Here is a 19,984-nt window from a genome sequence, read left to right as displayed (position 1 = left end):
AGAGAGGAATGAGAGAGGGATGAGAGAGGGAAAGAAAAAGAAGGAGGGAGACAAAGAAAGGAAAGGGAGAAATAGAGAATAAGTGCAATCAAAAATCAGAGAGAGAGAGAGAGAGAGACAGAGAGAGAGAGAGAGAGAGAGAGAGAGAGAGAGAGAGAGAGACTGAGAGAGAGACTGAGAGAGAGTGTGACAGCAAGTAAAAGAGCTCTGTTCTCTGTGGGAGAGTGAGAAAAAGAAAGGGGGTGTGTTTGCCTCCCTGTGTCCCCTCCCTCTGTATGTATATATGCTGCAGACTGGTCTCCCTGGATCCCAGAGCACAGCATAGAGCCCCAGAGCAACCAGCCCTTCAGCCCCAGACAGAGTCTGTCCAGTGTGCTGCACTAGTCCTGAGACCCACCAGCTCAGGGAAGTAGTCCAGACACCAGAGACAGTTCTCATAGTCACACAGACCTAAGAGAATAACTTTATTGTTCTAGTTCTACTGTTCTAGTCGTATACCAGGCTCAGTCTGTGAGCTAGTCCGGAGCAGGTGGATATTTACACTGAAATTCTCCAGTACTGTAGTCCAGTGGCTCACCTTAGTCCTCCTCTTAGTCCTGAACTGAGATCCTTTAGTGGAGCACCTGAGCAGATCTACACAAGTCACGTGTATCTAGTGAGACCCACCAGCCAGTCCTTTTTACCTGAGACCTCTGCAGATCAGCTACAACCATGCAGCGTTCACACACCTTCCTCCTCTTCCTCCTCTTCATCGTTGGGATGGCGCTGGCCAGCTCGTCCACGGCTCGGAGAAGCAGAGGTAGGTGACATCTGCATCACCATCATGGCCATGATGAACCCTTACAGTTGACTCCTGATCAATACAACCGTATTTCAATTGCTTGACTTGCACTAAACTGAAGCATGCAGATACAAAACAATGAAAAGGACAGGACTTTAATAAGAACTGGTGAAATAGAGCGCACAGCCTGCAGCTATCCAATGTTTCCTTACCACGGGTTGACTGTACATCAAATAGCATGAATATAGGCCTTTTTTATTGGAATTCTGTCTTGCCTATCACGACGACAGCCTCAGATGATGTAAATGAAATGCATGTATACATGCAGGTGAATGAAATGTGGACACCCCATACTATGATCACATTACATTTTATGATGCTGACCGCTCAGTTTCATGTAGAATTGTTGGACCAAATTGGAGACTGGTATTTTATAATCATCAGATAGGGCTAATTATCAACCTACTTGTATGGATCCTGTAGTGATTATGGGTTCATATAATATTGCTAGACATTATTTTTTTATCCTTTATTTAACTAGGCAAGTCAGTTAAGAATAACTTCTTATTTACAATGACAGCCTAGGAACACTGGGTTAACTGCCTTGTTCAGGGGCAGAACGACAGATTTTTACCTCATCAGCCCGGGGATTCGATCCAGCAACCTTTCAGTTACTGACCCAACGCTCTTACCACTAGGCTACCTGCCGCCCCATTGTTGCAATGCTGAATCTAAATCTGGAATATGACTGTTATTGTAATGCATACGCTGAGACTATGTCCACTGAGACCATGCTCCAAAACAGTCTGTGTACTTCACACTACGTGGTTGTGGTCGTAGTCTATGTACACTGATTAATGCTATGCAATTGTTATTAGAAACTGGGTCGTTTGAGCCTTGAATTCTGATTGGCTGACTGCCATGGTATAACAGACCGTATACCATGGGTATTACAAAACATATTTTTTTTACTGCTCTAATTACGTTGGTAACCAGTTTATAACAGCAATAAGGCACCTCGGGGGTTTGTGGTATATGGCCAATATAGCACGGCTAAGGACTGTCTTTAGTTGACCATGGACTGTCTTTAGTTGACCATGGACTGTCTTTAGTTGACCATGGACTGTCTTTAGTTGACCATGGACTATCTTTAGTTGACCATGGACTGTCTTTAGTTGACCATGTCCAAAATTGTGCTTGTGCTGGATTTTTTAAGAGCCACGTGAGTTTGTCCTATTTCCGTGAAACAAGGTGGGCAGACGAGGGTAAGAGAGGTTAACTCCTACTAATAGTGTCCATTCTTTACAAATGAAAGTGTTTCCAGGTTACAGGTCAGGGTTGTGGCAGTTTGGTCCTTTTTGCAATGTGCCATGTTGTTGATGCACTTTATATCAATTCAATTCAATTCAATTGAATTCAATTGAATCTCTTTGTGCATGTTAGGTGTATTAAATACTGATGAAGACAGCATGGCTGTTGAAACGATGGTATTAAATTCTTGCATCTGAGCTCCTACAGTGTGCGACTCTCCTTTCATTTTTCAGTTGTATGTGCTCTTACAGCCTGAGGGATGGAGGGATGGATAAGAGAGCTAGAAAGATAGAGGGATGGATGAGAGAGGTCTGGACAGATGGAGGGATGGCTGATGGATAGCTAGACAGATGGAGAGATGGCTGAGAGAGGGCTGGATAGATGGAGGGATTGATGAGAGAGCGCAAGACAGATGGAGGGATGGCTGAGAGAGGGCTAAACAGATGGAGGGATTGATGAGAGAGGGCTAGACAGATGGAGGGATGGCTGAGAGATAGCTAGACAGATAAGGGATGATTGGAGAGCAATGGAGGGAGACGAAGGAAGGGAGATTTGGGAAAAGAGAAAAATATTTTTGCCACCAGAGAAAACAGCTGTAGTTGAGCCAGATGTGGGAGATATAGTATGAGATTAGATCAGATGTGGGAGATATAGTATGAGCTCAGATCAGACGTGGGAGATATAGTATGAGATCAGATCAGATGTTGGAGATATAGTATGAGATCAGATCAGATGTGGGCGATATAGTATGAGATCAGATCAGACGTGGGAGATATAGTATGAGATCAGATGTGGGAGATATAGTATGAGATCAGACATGGGAGATATAGTATGAGATCAGATCAGATGTTGGAGATATAGTATGAGATCAGATCAGATGTGGGAGATATAGTATGAGATCAGATCAGACATGGGATATATAGTATGAGATCAGATCAGATGGTGGAGATATAGTATGAGATCAGATCAGATGGTGGAGATATAGTATGAGATCAGATCAGATGGTGGAGATATAGTATGAGATCAGATCAGATGTGGGATATATAGTATGAGATCAGGGGTACCAGTGCAGATGATAGTGTGGGAGTGTTAGCCCAGGCACGGCTCTCTCTAGCTGGGCTGTGAGGTAAAGCTCTCCTCCCTGAGAACCTGGAGCATGGCTGGGCTGGCCCATGGCCAAAGGTGTGGTGCAGTGGTGTAAAGCCCCCTAAAGCTTATCAAGCCCCACCCCCTCCCCTGTCCCCCATTGGAGTTATGTGATACTGTAGGTGAGGCCTCGCTCTTTTTGCTCTGAGGCGGAACCATTCTTCCCCAGCTCTTCACCTTCTCATTCCCAGGATGGAAACCTGGGAGCCAAAAACAAGGAGAGCTACATAAAATCAACTACAGCCACAGAGCCCCACAGTCTTCAACTAGACTAAAGTTAAAGAGCCCCACAGTCTTCAACTAGACTAAAGTTAAAGAGCCCCACAGACTTCAACTAGACTAAAGTTAAAGAGCCCCACAGTCTTCAACTAGACTAAAGTTAAAGAGCCCCACAGTCTTCAACTAGACTAAAGTAAAGAGCCCCACAGTCTTCAACTAGACTAAAGTTAAAGAACCCCACAGTCTTCAACTAGACTAAAGTAAAGAGCCCCACAGTCTTCAACTAGACTAAAGTTAAAGAGCCCCACAGTCTTCAACTAGACTAAAGTTAAAGAGCCCCACAGTCTTCAACTAGACTAAAGTAAAGAGCCCCACAGTCTTCAACTAGACTAAAGTTAAAGAGCCCCACAGTCTTCAACTAGACTAAAGTTAAAGAGCCCCACAGTCTTCAACTAGACTAAAGTTAAAGAGCCCCACAGTCTTCAACTAGACTAAAGTTAAAGAACCCCACCGTCTTCAACTAGACTAGAGCCACACAGCCCCTAAAACACAAAACCTGCCCAGTAGTGTGTGAATGTGTGTGTTTTATGTATTGTATGTGCATACAGTAGGATCCTAGTAGTCAATGTCCCTTCAAACAGAGGAAGGAGAAGAACAAGTATAGAAGGACATGAGGGAGGAGGAATCCAAACACTAAGAATACAAAACAAGCTGCCAAGAGGACACACACAACACACAACACACACACACACACACACACACACACACACACACACACACACACACACACACACACACACACACACACACACACACACACACACACACACACACACACACACACACACACACACACAGAGTACATTTGAATTTCTGCAAGAGCACTGAGCTCAACCACTGACAAAACGAATGACCTCCTCCCTCTCCCAGAGGACCATCCATCACCAGTGATGAGCCGGGATGGCCGTTGTGAAGCCCAGTCTCCTCAAGTCAATGTTTCTGCTCAGTGTCTTCAGTCAAAGGGAGGCTCTATGATCCAGCCATAGAGGAATACAGTGGGATCAGAGTGGGAGGGTTTATTGTGTCTTGTCAAGTGTGCTGATGGATTGTCAGGTCCATTTTTGTGGTGATTCACTATCAGTATGAGGTGGAGGTTTCATCTCTTGATCAAGAAAGGATTGTATTTTAGGATTGTGTCGTTTCTCTGATAATTGTTGAAGTGTGCGAGTGGAGAAAGTTGCTGTAGTAAACCCCATGATAACATGGTGATAGGCAGAGCTCTCCTCCATAAAAACAAAACATCTGATCTTCCTGCTTAGTAACCACTTGGATGAATCCTGCAGCTATGTGGGAAATTTGCATTGGTTATCACCTTCTAATAACATTCAGATGACATTTATGAAAGAATCTATGATTTATTGATCTATTGCATAATTAAATAAGTGTGCGTAGCTGCTGAGACCTGGAACAGAGTATGGAGCACACTGCACACACTGTGTCCCTGTCACAACATGTGGACTACATTTTCTCAGATGAAGAGCCAATTAGCTATCTCAATGGTTTTATCTAAACATTTCACATTACATTTCTCTCATACCTGTGTAGTAACATATATGGTAACACAATTGTTTAGTAACATGTTGTTGCTATAGGTGTGAGCTTTTCACCTGGTGCAAATGCTTAGTAATTGTGGCCATAGATGGTCAAAGGCATGTCCTATCCATGAGGTCCATCAGGGTCAAACAGTCAATTGGTACATTCAACTGAAGTATTTATTCGTTACATATAACAGGTTGCTGGTAAGGTCAGGTCCATGATTACAGATGGCTATCTACAGGTCTGCTGCCCTCAGTACAAGCCTAGGTGTTTGTGTCAGTGTGCGTGTGTTTGTTGTGAAGATGAATATGGTCCTCAAGCTGTAAGTCCGTGGTAACAGTGACAAAACTTTGGTCAGTTTGAACATTCTGTTACGTTGGAGATGTTGGAACTTAAAGATGATAATCCGTCATTCTTAATCCTTACTGCCTGTATCCAAGACGATAACAAAATTCTCTTCCTTATCTGTGTTGTTGTTGGCTAATATTCCTTTCTAGTCTCATCTGTTCTTGTGGCTTGGCTGTGAACAGCTTTCATTTTAATTCAGACTGCAACACAACAATTGTGGAATAAGTCAAGCGGTATGAAAACCTTCTGAAGCGACTGTAGATGATTGGAGTAATGACTGTCCATTTACAAACATCCAGTCATTTCAAACTGGAAATACAGATAAGCCTAATAGTCTCTGGTGTAGAACGGCCAAACTGTTGGGGGTTGGACCGGGTTCTTAGGTGACTGAGACAATGTTTGCTTGTTTTGGAGTTGGAAACCCCTCTCATTGGAGCCAAAGCAAAAGCCAATCCCTCATTGTTTGATCTGAAATATTGAGGAGAAAAAAAACAAATGCAGTTTTGATAGAAAACACACAGTTGGCAAAGCTTGAGGCTATTTATCAAAACCATGGTTTCCCCTCATTTCTGGCCAACCTCTTTGTCTCTGGCGGCTGCTGGCAGTGTGTGCATATTTATTTTTTCAAAAGCATGTTCCACAATTTCAACTTAACTATTTAGTTTGCCCTTAGATATCTCATTGCAGTTTGCAAAATGCACATCCTGTATAATTAAGTAAAATACGTGACCGACTCGCTCGATTCAATCTTACACTGCCTCCAGAATGTATTCAGACCCCTTGTCTTTTTCCACATTTTGTTATGTTACAGCCTTACTCTAAAATGGATTAAATACAACAATTTCCTCAGCAATCTACACACAAAACCCATAAGGACAAAGCGAAAACAGGTTTTTAGATTTTTTTGCAACGGTATTAAAATTAAAAATAAAAATAACTTATTTACATAAGTATTCAGACCCTTTACTATGAGACTCAAAATTGAGCTCAGGTAAATCATGTTTCCATTGATCATCAGAGTCCACCTGTGGCAAATTCCATTAATAGGACATGATTTAGGAAGGCACACACCTGTCTATATAAGATCCGACAGTTGACAGTGCATGTCAGAGCAAAAACCAAGCCATGACGTTGAAGGAATTGTCCGTAAAGTTCCGAGACAGGATTCTGTCGAGGCACAGATCTGGGGAAGGGTACCAAAAAATGTCTGCAGAATTGAAGGTCCCCAAGAACACAGTGGCCTCCACCATTCTTAAATGGAAGAAGTTTGGAACCACCAAGTCTATTCCTAGAGCTGAGCAATCGGTGGGGGACAAACTGAGCAATCGGTGGGGGAAGGGAATGGTCAGGGAGGTGACCACGAACCCGACAGAGCTCTATAGTTCCTCAGTGTAGATGGGAGAACCTTTCAGAAGGACAATCCTTGATGAAAACCTGGTCCAGAGTGCTCAGGACCTCAGACTGGGGCGAAGGCTCACCAACAGGACTACGACCCTAAGCACACAGCCAAGACAATGTAGGAGGGGTTTCGGGACAAGTCTCTGAATGTCCTTGAGTGGCCCAGCCAGAGCCCGGACTTGAACCCAATTGGTACATCTCTGGAGAGACCTGAAAATAGCTGTGCTGCGACGCTCCCCATCCAACCTGACAAAGAAGAATGGGAGAAACTCCCCAAATACAGGTATGCCAAGCTTGTAGCTTCATACCCAAGAAGACTCAAGGCTGTAATCGCTGCCAAAGGTGCTTCAACAGAGTACTGAGTAAATGGTCTGAATACTTATGTAAATGTGTATTTCATTATTATACTTTTTTAAAATTAGCAAACATTTCTAAAACCCAGTTTTTGCTTTGTCATTATGGGGTATTGTGTGTAGATTGATGAGAGAAAAAAACATTTCATCCATTTTAGAATAAGGCTGTAACCTAACAAGATGTGAGAAATGTGGAAAAAGTCAAGGGGTCTGAATACTTTCGATGGCACAGCTTCCAAATAATGTTACTACACAGATCAGACACGTAACGTTAGCTAGCAAGCCAGCCAGCTAACATTAGCTAGCTAGCTAACAATACACTTTAACTTGCAATGAAATTACTTTCTGACAAAATTAGAAATGTATAATGTGTGTAGCTAGCTAGACTCTCTGACCTGTATTCATGGATGAACGCGTCTCCCTCTATTTCACGGATGCCATGGTTGCCCTTAGTTTGAAGATTTAATCCATAGACAGGGATTTTATACAACAACCTTCTGTGTTCCATTTTCGACTTCCTGCGCATATTTGCAATCAAACGGCAGAACTTTTTTAGCTATCATACTCTGCTTCCGCCGGGCATTCCACTGATTTCGAAACTCAGTCAACTTCTTCTGTGACAACAAGAATGATGATCGCTGTTTCAGAAGAGTCTACAATGTCTGGTTCAATGAAAATGTATTTACCTAAATCAGGGATTTCCTCATCGTCTGATTCAAAGCATTTGCAACACTTTTGCAGTTCTTCGTGGTATCTTTCAAAAAAGCTGTGTTAGAAATGATTACCTACACATACTGAGCAGCTCATGTTATAGATAGAAGCGTGCTGCATGGCAGACCAATCCGAACTCATCTCTCGGCGTGTCCAGCCCATCAATTATCTCAGCCAATCATGACTAGCAGGAAGGTTCATGACTTTTTCCATGGCTAAACCAACGAGGATCATAATAAAATAAAACAAATCTTTGTATTTTCAGATATACAAGTTTGTTTTTAAGGCACAGGAAATTCACATGTTCCAGAACACGTTTCTGAACATTTGTACATAAATGTTTATGTTCAAATGCCTCTTCTGTGACGTGCGACATACGGCTAGTTTCCTGAAACGAGTGACATATTTGATCATTCTGACCTTTGGTTTACTTCTGTCTGTTTTTGCGTTTACCTTCACAAGTTAACGGAGCAGGAACTTTGTATCCTTCCATTCCGTCTCATACCCAACACAGACCTGGCCAAAGGTCTCTCACCCAATTAACACTCCTAGCTTCAGTCCCTGTTTACTACCAGTAATTTATATATTTATTATTATTTTAATTTAACCTTTGTTTAACTAGGCAAGTCAAATAAGAACAAATTCTTATTTACAATGACGGCCTAACCCCGGAGAAGGGGGGGGGGGGGGGGCATGTGTGTGTGTGTGCGCACCATGCTGACTACTGTACGCTCTCTTCTGCCCCCAGTGAGACGACAGAACATGAAGGTGAGGATCAATGCTACAGGCGACACCATCGTGATGAAGTTTGTACGTCCCAACGCTGACACCAAGCTGGAGGGTTACATCCTGGGCTACGGCAGCAGCATGTTCTCTAAACAGTTCATCCAACTCCCAGAGAACGGACTGCCCTACGAGACAGAGATCGGTGAGGCGTTTGTGTGTGTGTGTTTGGTATGTAATGTATGATTGCATGATTATGCCCCATGAACTGTGGTAGATTGCTCTGGCACACGTGTTTTATCTTCACGTTTTAGTCATGGTTTGATTCTATGCGTCACTGACAAAGGACACATCTGTGCAGACTCACTTTGACTCATCCAACATCCGTACAACACACATACCTAGACACATGTAGATGCTCGCACACACACACACACACGCACACGCACACGCACACCTCACCCTCAAGCCTCCTTTTCAAGACAGCATGTCCTGTCCTGAATGTTCAGTCAGGTAACATATGAGAACACGCACACTCAACGCTATGGAGCGAACCACTTCAGAGACATTCATTAGCAACCTTTCTTCTGCTAGCAGTGCTAAACCCTGAATCTCTCTTCCAGATGCCGAGCCCAAGTACCTGATTGCTGTCCAGCCCGTCCCAGTTAACAATGTGAAGAAACAGTGCACAGGTACTGCACGTGCACCAACTCTGTGTTACCAGTAATCATTTGATAGATTACATTGACTCTTTTCTTATTTATACCCATTGCTTTGAATCTGATGAGGTTGACCTTTGAACTCTGACCCCTGTGACTCCCCAGGCAAGGTGAACCTGGAGAAGCCACTGCACCTGGTGATTGGGTCCGTGACCCCCACCTCGGTGCTGCTGTCCTGGGGGACCTTCCTCAAGACGCCCTACGAGGGGGACATCATGAACGATTGCCTGGAGGACGGGTGAGTTAAAGTACACCAACACACACGTAAGGACGCACAAACATGCACACTCAGCAGAGTGAGCCAGTGAGGGGGTTACGGGTACACAGCTCATGTCCCAACCCATCTACAAAGGTTCATGTTGTTCCCATTCCAGTACTGGTTCGTCATGCTGCTCTCTGTCCATAGAGACACAGGGCAGTAAGGGTACTCAGATGGGCCAAAAAGCACACAGTGGGTCCCACAACACTAAGGAGATTATTTTCACAGTTTGAGAAAAACAAAGACCTATTTCACTCAAACTGACACTTACAGTATGTCATACACAACAGACAGCATAAAAAATGTGGTATAACTGCAACACATTGTTCCGCCAGGGAGGCAGTGGGGCGAGGGCACAGGTGTTTAGTCGTGGTGGAGTGATACTCATCCTACACATCAACCAAATGTACCTCTCTAAACTTCCCCTCTTCTCTCTACTGAGCTTTGGAAAACCCATTGGAAAGATTGACCTCAACCTGCTCTGCCCACCCAACACTTGAATGTCGCACACGACCACGGCCTGCACAACAAATCTCAACCAGGAAACTAGAACTTACAGCTCTGCATTCATAGCTGTCACTGTCACAAAATGGTGAACAGACAGCTGTCACAGCTTAATAACAAGCCATTGTGTTACAAATGAGTCCCTAGAAACTGTGCCATCAATGCTGTAGTATCCATGTTACTACACAATATCTGACATTTCTATTACATTCTATGTTTGTTGACATAGTCACCACACAATACACAATGTTATAATACTACTGATGAAAATGTGTGATAATGAACAATGTTGTGTTCTATCTGTGTTGACCCAGGCACTACACGGTGCGTTACCGTGAGAGGAACAGGAAGTGGACTCAACAGACCTGCCCCGCCAGCGACATGGTCATCGATAACCTGAAGCCCAACACGGCCTACGAGTTTGGTGTCCGACCCAACAACGAGGAACGCAGCGGAGTGTGGAGCAAGCCAGTTATCCACAACACCAACATAGGTAGGTCACCTAAACACTTCGTCTCTTTCCTTCCATGGTGCATCGCTCAAATCATTCCCCCTTCAAACACATCCAAAAATGGATGCAGCACTGAGTCTGTCAGTATCTTACACATATCACCTGTTTTTACATACAGTTGAAGATGGAAGTTTACATACACCTCAGCCAAATACATTTAAACTCAGGTTTTCACAATTACTGACATTTAATCCAAGTAAAAATTCCTTGTCTTAGATCAGTTAGGATCACTACTTTATTTTAAGAATGTGAAATGTCAGAATAATAGTAGAGAGAATTATTTATTTCAGCTTTGTTTTCTTTCATCTCATTCCCAGTGGGTCAGAAGTTTACATACAGTCAATTAGTATTTGGTAACATTTCCTTTAAATTGTTTAACTTGGGTCAAACGTTTTGGGTAGACTTCCACAAGTTCCCCACAATAAGTTGGGTGAATTTTGGCCCATTCCTCCTGACAGAGCTGGTGTAACTGAATCAGGTTTGTAGGCCTCCTTGCTCGCACACGCTTTTTCAGTTCTGCCCACAAATTTTCTATAGGATTTAGGTCAGGGCTTTGTGATGGCCACTCCAATACCTTAGCCAAATACATTTCAACTCAGATTTTCACAATTCCTGACATTTAATCCTAGTAAGAATTCCCTGTCTTAGGTCAGTTAGGATCAGAACTTTATTGTAAGATTGTGAAATGTCAGAATAATACTAGAGAGAATGATTTATTTCAGCTTTGTTTTCTTTCATCTCATTCCCAGTGGGTCAGAAGTTTACATACACTCAATTAGTATTTGGTAGCATTGCCTTTAAATTGTTTAACTTGGGTCAAATGTTTCGGGTAGCCTTCCACAAGCTTCCCACAATATGTTGGGTGAATGTTGGCCCATTCCCCCTGACAGAGCTGGTGTAAAGGAGTCAGGTTTGTTGTTCTCATTGCTCGCACACACTTTTTCAGTTCTGCCCAAAAAATGTCTATGGGATTGAGGTCAGGGCTTTGTGATGACCACTCCAATACCTTGACTTTGTTGTCCTTAAGTCCTTTTTCCACAACTTTTGAAGTATGCTTGGGGTCATTGTCCATTTGGAAGACCCATTTGCGACCAAGCTTTATTTTCCTGACTGATGTCTTGAGATGTTGCTTCAGTATATCCACATAATTTTCCTGCCTCATGATGCCATCCATTTTGTGAAGTGCACTAGTCCCTCCTGCAGCAAAGCACCCCCACAACATGATGCTGCCACCCCCGTGCTTCACGGTTGGGATGGTGTTCTTCAGCTTGCAAGCTTCCCCCTTTTTCCACCAAACATAACGATGGTCATTATGGCCAAACAGTTCTATTTTTGTTTCATCGGACCAGAGATACATTTCTCCAAAAGGTATGATCTTTGTCCTCATGTGCAGTTGCAAACCGTAGTCTGTTTTTTTATGGCGGTTTTGGAGCAGTGGCTTCTTCCTTGATGAGCGGCCTTTCAGGTTATGTCGATATAAGACTCGTTTTACTGTGGATATAGATACTTTTGTACCTGTTTCCTCCAGCATCTTCACAAGGTCCTTTGCTGTTGTTCTGGGATTGATTTGCACTTTTCGCACCAAAGTACGTTCATCTCTAGGAGACAGAATGCGTCTCCTTCCTGAGCGGTATGATGGCTGCGTGGTCCCATGGTGTTTATACTTGTGTACTATTGTTTGTACAGATGAACGTGGTACCTTCAGGCATTTGGAAATTGCTCCCAAGGATGAACCAGACTTGTGGAGGTCTACAATTTTTTTTCTGAGGTCTTGGCTGATTTCTTTTGATTTTCCCATGATGTCAAGCAAAGAGGCACTGAGTTTGAAGGTAGGCCTTGAAATACATCCACAGGTACACCTCCAATTGACTCAAATTATGTCAATTAGCCTATCAGAAGCTTCTAAAGCCATGACATCATTTTCTGGAATTTTCCAAGCTGTTTAATGCACAGTCAACTTAGTGTATGTAAACTTCCGACCCACTGGAATTGTGATACAGTGAATTATAAGTGAAATAATTTGCCTGTAAACAATTGTTGGAAAAATGACTTGTGTCATGCACAAAGTAGATGTCCTAACTGACTTGCCAAAACTATAGTTTGTTAACAAGAAATATGTTGAGTGGTTGAAAAACGAGTTTTAATGACTCCAACCTAAGTGTATGTAAACTTCAGACTTCAACTGTATATATTCCTTACGCTCCAGTACCAGTAACGTGTTATTACTTCCAGCTGTTCATTCTTTTTGTGTTGTGGTTGTATTTTCAGAGAAGGCCATGCAGAAACCTTTCAGACCAAGAACCCCTCTGACGCCTGTGGTACGTCCTGCACTTATTACTCCTGCTAAAGAATGTGCACTGTGTCTGTGGTGAGCGTTCTGTACAACGTTGGTGATTTACCTTAGTAAGTTTGTAATGTACTCTAGTCTGTAGTGTACTCTAGTCTGTAGTGTACTCTAGTCTGTAATGTACTCTAGTCTGTAGTGTATTCTAGTCTGTAATGTACTCTAGTCTGTAGTGTACTCTAGTCTGTAGTGTACTCTAGTCTGTAATGTACTCTAGTCTGTAGTGTATTCTAGTCTGTAATGTACTCTAGTCTGTAGTGTACTCTAGTCTGTAGTGTACTCTAGTCTGTAGTGTACTCTAGTCTGTAATGTACTCTAGTCTGTAGTGTATTCTAGTCTGTAGTGTACTCTAGTCTGTAGTGTACTCTAGTCTGTAGTGTACTCTAGTCTGTAGTGTACTCTAGTCTGTAGTGTACTCTAGTCTGTAATGTACTCTAGTCTGTAATGTACTCTAGTCTGTAATGTACTCTAGTCTGTAGTGTACTCTAGTCTGTAGTGTACTCTAGTCTGTAGTGTACTCTAGTCTGTAGTGTACTCTAGTCTGTAGTGTACTCTAATCTGAAGTGTACTCTAGTCTGTAGTGTACTCTAGTCTGTAATGTACTCTAGTCTGTAGTGTACTCTAGTCTGTAGTGTGCTCTAATCTGTAGTGTACTCTAGTCTGTAGTGTACTCTAATCTGTAATGTACTCTAGTCTGTAGTGTACTCTAGTCTGTAGTGTGCTCTAGTCTGTAGTGTACTCTAGTCTGTAGTGTACTCTAGTCTGTAGTGTGCTCTAGTCTGTAGTGTGCTCTAGTCTGTAGTGTACTCTAGTCTGTAGTGTGCTCTAGTCTGTAGTGTACTCTAGTCTGTAGTGTACTCTAATCTGTAATGTACTCTAGTCTGTAGTGTGCTCTAGTCTGTAGTGTGCTCTAGTCTGTAGTGTACTCTAATCTGTAATGTACTCTAGTCTGTAGTGTGCTCTAGTCTGTAGTGTGCTCTAGTCTGTAGTGTACTCTAGTCTGTAATGTACTCTAGTCTGTAGTGTGCTCTAGTCTGTAGTGTGCTCTAGTCTGTAGTGTACTCTAGTCTGTAGTGTGCTCTAGTCTGTAGTGTGCTCTAGTCTGTAGTGTACTCTAGTCTGTAGTGTACTCTAGTCTGTAGTGTACTCTAATCTGTAGTGTACTCTAGTCTGTAGTGTACTCTAGTCTGTAGTGTACTCTAGTCTGTAGTGTATTCTAGTCTGTAATGTACTCTAGTCTGTAGTGTGCTCTAGTCTGTAGTGTACTCTAGTCTGTAATGTACTCTAGTCTGTAGTGTGCTCTAGTCTGTAGTGTACTCTAGTCTGTAGTGTACTCTAATCTGTAATGTACTCTAGTCTGTAGTGTGCTCTAGTCTGTAGTGTGCTCTAGTCTGTAGTGTACTCTAATCTGTAATGTACTCTAGTCTGTAGTGTGCTCTAGTCTGTAGTGTGCTCTAGTCTGTAGTGTACTCTAGTCTGTAATGTACTCTAGTCTGTAGTGTGCTCTAGTCTGTAGTGTGCTCTAGTCTGTAGTGTACTCTAGTCTGTAGTGTACTCTAGTCTGTAGTGTACTCTAATCTGTAGTGTACTCTAGTCTGTAGTGTACTCTAGTCTGTAGTGTACTCTAGTCTGTAGTGTATTCTAGTCTGTAATGTACTCTAGTCTGTAGTGTGCTCTAGTCTGTAGTGTACTCTAGTCTGTAATGTACTCTAGTCTGTAATGTACTCTAGTCTGTAGTGTACTCTAGTCTGTAGTGTATTCTAGTCTGTAGTGTGCTCTAGTCTGTAATGTACTCTAGTCTGTAGTGTACTCTAGTCTGTAGTGTATTCTAGTCTGTAGTGTGCTCTAGTCTGTAGTGTACTCTAATCTGTAATGTACTCTAGTCTGTAGTGTGCTCTAGTCTGTAGTGTGCTCTAGTCTGTAGTGTACTCTAATCTGTAATGTACTCTAGTCTGTAGTGTGCTCTAGTCTGTAGTGTGCTCTAGTCTGTAGTGTACTCTAATCTGTAATGTACTCTAGTCTGTAGTGTGCTCTAGTCTGTAGTGTGCTCTAGTCTGTAGTGTACTCTAGTCTGTAATGTACTCTAGTCTGTAGTGTGCTCTAGTCTGTAGTGTGCTCTAGTCTGTAGTGTGCTCTAGTCTGTAGTGTACTCTAGTCTGTAGTGTACTCTAATCTGTAGTGTACTCTAGTCTGTAGTGTACTCTAGTCTGTAGTGTACTCTAGTCTGTAGTGTACTCTAGTCTGTAATGTACTCTAGTCTGTAGTGTGCTCTAGTCTGTAGTGTATTCTAGTCTGTAATGTACTCTAGTCTGTAGTGTACTCTAGTCTGTAATGTACTCTAGTCTGTAGTGTACTCTAGTCTGTAATGTACTCTAGTCTGTAATGTACTCTAGTCTGTAATGTACTCTAGTCTGTAATGTACTCTAGTCTGTAATGTACTCTAGTCTGTAATGTATTCTAGTCTGTAATGTACTCTAGTCTGTAGTGTACTCTAGTCTGTAGTGTACTCTAGTCTGTAGTGTACTCTAGTCTGTAATGTACTCTAGTCTGTAATGTATTCTAGTCTGTAGTGTACTCTAGTCTGTAATGTACTCTAGTCTGTAGTGTACTCTAGTCTGTAGTGTACTCTAGTCTGTAATGTACTCTAGTCTGTAATGTATTCTAGTCTGTAGTGTACTCTAGTCTGTAATGTACTCTAGTCTGTAATGTACTCTAGTCTGTAATGTACTCTAGTCTGTAGTGTATTCTAGTCTGTAATGTACTCTAGTCTGTAATGTACTCTAGTCTGTAATGTACTCTAGTCTGTAGTGTACTCTAGTCTGTAGTGTATTCTAGTCTGTAGTGTGCTCTAGTCTGTAATGTACTCTAGTCTGTAGTGTACTCTAGTCTGTAGTGTATTCCAGTCTGTAGTGTGCTCTAGTCTGTAGTGTACTCTAGTCTGTAGTGTACTCTAGTCTGTAGTGTACTCTAGTCTGTAATGTACTCTAGTCTGTAGTGTGCTCTAGTCTGTAGTGTACTCTAGTCTGTAATGTACTCTAGTCTGTAATGTACTCTAGTCTGTAATGTACTCTAATCTGTAATGTACTCTAGTCTGTAGTGTACTCTAGTCTGTAGTGTACTCTAGTCTGTAGTGTACTCTAGTCTGTAGTGTACTCTAGTCTGTAATGTACTCTAGTCTGTAGTGTGCTCTAGTCTGTAGTGTACTCTAGTCTCTAGTGTACTCTAGTCTGTAATGTACTCTAGTCTGTAGTGTACTCTAGTCTGTAATGTACTCTAGTCTGTAGTGTACTCTAGTCTGTAGTGTACTCTAGTCTGTAATGTACTCTAGTCTGTAGTGTGCTCTAGTCTGTAGTGTACTCTAGTCTGTAATGTACTCTAGTCTGTAATGTACTCTAGTCTGTAGTGTACTCTAGTCTGTAGTGTATTCTAGTCTGTAGTGTGCTCTAGTCTGTAGTGTGCTCTAGTCTGTAATGTACTCTAGTCTGTAGTGTACTCTAGTCTGTAGTGTATTCTAGTCTGTAGTGTGCTCTAGTCTGTAGTGTACTCTAGTCTGTAGTGTACTCTAGTCTGTAGTGTACTCTAGTCTGTAGTGTACTCTAGTCTGTAATGTACTCTAGTCTGTAATGTACTCTAGTCTGTAGTGTACTCTAGTCTGTAGTGTATTCTAGTCTGTAGTGTATTCTAGTCTGTAATGTACTCTAGTCTGTAGTGTACTCTAGTCTGTAATGTACTCTAGTCTGTAGTGTACTCTAGTCTGTAATGTACTCTAGTCTGTAATGTACTCTAGTCTGTAATGTACTCTAGTCTGTAATGTACTCTAGTCTGTAATGTATTCTAGTCTGTAATGTACTCTAGTCTGTAGTGTACTCTAGTCTGTAGTGTACTCTAGTCTGTAGTGTACTCTAGTCTGTAATGTACTCTAGTCTGTAATGTATTCTAGTCTGTAGTGTACTCTAGTCTGTAATGTACTCTAGTCTGTAGTGTACTCTAGTCTGTAGTGTACTCTAGTCTGTAATGTACTCTAGTCTGTAATGTATTCTAGTCTGTAGTGTACTCTAGTCTGTAATGTACTCTAGTCTGTAATGTACTCTAGTCTGTAATGTACTCTAGTCTGTAGTGTATTCTAGTCTGTAATGTACTCTAGTCTGTAGTGTACTCTAGTCTGTAATGTACTCTAGTCTGTAATGTACTCTAGTCTGTAGTGTACTCTAGTCTGTAGTGTATTCTAGTCTGTAGTGTGCTCTAGTCTGTAATGTACTCTAGTCTGTAGTGTACTCTAGTCTGTAGTGTATTCTAGTCTGTAGTGTGCTCTAGTCTGTAGTGTACTCTAGTCTGTAGTGTACTCTAGTCTGTAATGTACTCTAGTCTGTAGTGTACTCTAGTCTGTAATGTACTCTAGTCTGTAATGTACTCTAGTCTGTAGTGTACTCTAGTCTGTAGTGTATTCTAGTCTGTAGTGTATTCTAGTCTGTAGTGTGCTCTAGTCTGTAGTGTACTCTAGTCTGTAGTGTATTCTAGTCTGTAGTGTACTCTAGTCTGTAATGTACTCTAGTCTGTAGTGTACTCTAGTCTGTAGTGTATTCTAGTGTGTAGTGTGCTCTAGTCTGTAGTGTACTCTAGTCTGTAGTGTACTCTAGTCTGTAATGTACTCTAGTCTGTAGTGTACTCTAGTCTGTAATGTACTCTAGTCTGTAATGTACTCTAGTCTGTAGTGTACTCTAGTCTGTAGTGTATTCTAGTCTGTAGTGTATTCTAGTCTGTAGTGTGCTCTAGTCTGTAATGTACTCTAGTCTGTAGTGTACTCTAGTCTGTAGTGTATTCTAGTCTGTAGTGTGCTCTAGTCTGTAGTGTACTCTAGTCTGTAGTGTACTCTAGTCTGTAATGTACTCTAGTCTGTAGTGTACTCTAGTCTGTAATGTACTCTAGTCTGTAATGTACTCTAGTCTGTAGTGTACTCTAGTCTGTAGTGTATTCTAGTCTGTAGTGTGCTCTAGTCTGTAGTCTGTAGTGTACTATAGTCTGTAGTGTACTCTAGTCTGTAGTGTACTATAGTCTGTAATGTACTCTAGTCTGTAATATACTCTAGTCTGTAGTGTGCTCTAGTCTGTAGTGTGCTCTAGTCTGTAGTCTGTAGTGTACTATAGTCTGTAGTGTACTCTAGTCTGTAGTGTACTCTAGTCTGTAGTGTACTCTAGTCTGTAATGTATTCTAGTCTTTAGTGTGCTCTAGTCTGTAGTGTGCTCTAGTCTGTAGTGTGCTCTAGTCTGTAGTGTGCTGTAGCCTGTAGTGTGCTCTAGTCTGTAGTGTACTCTAGTCTCTAGTGTACTCTAGTCTGTAGTGTGCTCTAGTCTGTAGTGTGCTCTAGTCTGTAGTGTACTCTAATCTGTAGTGTACTCTAGTCTGTAGTGTGCACTAGTCTGTAGTGTACTCTAGTCTCTAGTGTGCTCTAGTCTGTAGTGTGCTCTAGTCTGTAGTGTGCTCTAGTCTGTAGTGTACTCTAGTCTGTAGTGTATTCTAGTCTGTAGTGTGATCTAGTCTGTAGTGTGCTCTAGTCTGTAGTGTGCTCTAGTCTGTAGTCTGTACTGTACTCTAGTCTGTAGTGTGCTCTAATCTGTAGTGTACTCTAGTCTGAAGTGTGCTCTAATCTGTAGTGTACTCTAGTCTGAAGTGTGCTCTAGTCTGTAGTGTGCTCTAGTCTGTAGTGTACTCTAGTCTGTAGTGTATTCTAGTCTGTAGTGTGCTCTAGTCTGTAGTGTGCTCTAGTCTGTAGTGTACTCTAGCCTGTAGTGTATTCTAGTCTGTAGTGTATTCTAGTCTGTAGTGTGCTCTAGTCTGTAATGTACTCTAGTCTGTAGTGTACTCTAGTCTGTAGTGTATTCTAGTCTGTAGTGTGCTCTAGTCTGTAGTGTACTCTAGTCTGTAGTGTACTCTAGTCTGTAATGTACTCTAGTCTGTAGTGTACTCTAGTCTGTAATGTACTCTAGTCTGTAATGTACTCTAGTCTGTAGTGTTCTCTAGTCTGTAGTGTATTCTAGTCTGTAGTGTGCTCTAGTCTGTAGTCTGTAGTGTACTATAGTCTGTAGTGTACTCTAGTCTGTAGTGTACTATAGTCTGTAATGTACTCTAGTCTGTAATATACTCTAGTCTGTAGTGTGCTCTAGTCTGTAGTGTGCTCTAGTCTGTAGTCTGTAGTGTACTATAGTCTGTAGTGTACTCTAGTCTGTAGTGTACTCTAGTCTGTAGTGTACTCTAGTCTGTAATGTATTCTAGTCTTTAGTGTGCTCTAGTCTGTAGTGTGCTCTAGTCTGTAGTGTGCTCTAGTCTGTAGTGTGCTGTAGCCTGTAGTGTGCTCTAGTCTGTAGTGTACTCTAGTCTCTAGTGTACTCTAGTCTGTAGTGTGCTCTAGTCTGTAGTGTGCTCTAGCCTGTAGTGTACTCTAATCTGTAGTGTACTCTAGTCTGTAGTGTGCACTAGTCTGTAGTGTACTCTAGTCTCTAGTGTGCTCTAGTCTGTAGTGTGCTCTAGTCTGTAGTGTGCTCTAGTCTGTAGTGTACTCTAGTCTGTAGTGTATTCTAGTCTGTAGTGTGATCTAGTCTGTAGTGTGCTCTAGTCTGTAGTGTGCTCTAGTCTGTAGTCTGTACTGTACTCTAGTCTGTAGTGTGCTCTAATCTGTAGTGTACTCTAGTCTGAAGTGTACTCTAGTCTGAAGTGTGCTCTAATCTGTAGTGTACTCTAGTCTGAAGTGTGCTCTAGTCTGTAGTGTACTCTAGTCTGTAGTGTATTCTAGTCTGTAGTGTGCTCTAGTCTGTAGTGTGCTCTAGTCTGTAGTGTGCTCTAGTCTGTAGTGTGCTCTAGTCTGTAGTGTGCTCTAGTCTGTAGTGTGCTCTAGTCTGTAGTGTGCTCTAGTCTGTAGTGTGCTCTAGTCTGTAGTCTGTACTGTACTCTAGTCTGTAGTGTGCTCTAATCTGTAGTGTACTCTAGTCTGAAGTGTGCTCTAGTCTGTAGTGTATTCTAGTCTGTAGTGTGCTCTAGTCTGTAGTCTGTACTGTACTCTAGTCTGT

The 19,984-nt window shown here is 42.1% G+C and overlaps 1 protein-coding gene across 3 annotated transcripts in view; it reads left to right on the top strand.

Moving 5' to 3' along the window:
- The first annotated feature begins 323 nt into the window (after window positions 1-323).
- The window catches only part of LOC129820766 (target of Nesh-SH3-like), a 64,571-nt gene continuing 44,910 nt past the window's right edge, over window positions 324-19,984 (top strand). For all 3 annotated transcript variants that reach the window (XM_055877715.1, XM_055877714.1, XM_055877716.1), the window contains exons 1-6: window positions 324-799; window positions 8,612-8,791; window positions 9,210-9,278; window positions 9,411-9,543; window positions 10,383-10,561; window positions 12,848-12,897. In XM_055877715.1, coding sequence (XP_055733690.1) covers window positions 712-799; window positions 8,612-8,791; window positions 9,210-9,278; window positions 9,411-9,543; window positions 10,383-10,561; window positions 12,848-12,897 — 699 coding nt within the window. In that variant the 5' untranslated portion in view covers window positions 324-711. The remainder of the gene's footprint in view (window positions 800-8,611; window positions 8,792-9,209; window positions 9,279-9,410; window positions 9,544-10,382; window positions 10,562-12,847; window positions 12,898-19,984) is intronic.

The sequence above is a fragment of the Salvelinus fontinalis genome, chromosome 23 (assembly GCF_029448725.1).
Source record: "Salvelinus fontinalis isolate EN_2023a chromosome 23, ASM2944872v1, whole genome shotgun sequence".
In the NCBI taxonomy this organism is placed as follows: domain Eukaryota; kingdom Metazoa; phylum Chordata; class Actinopteri; order Salmoniformes; family Salmonidae; genus Salvelinus; species Salvelinus fontinalis.
Note: the sequence above shows the minus strand (reverse complement) of the source record. Positions and strands in the feature narration are given on the sequence as shown.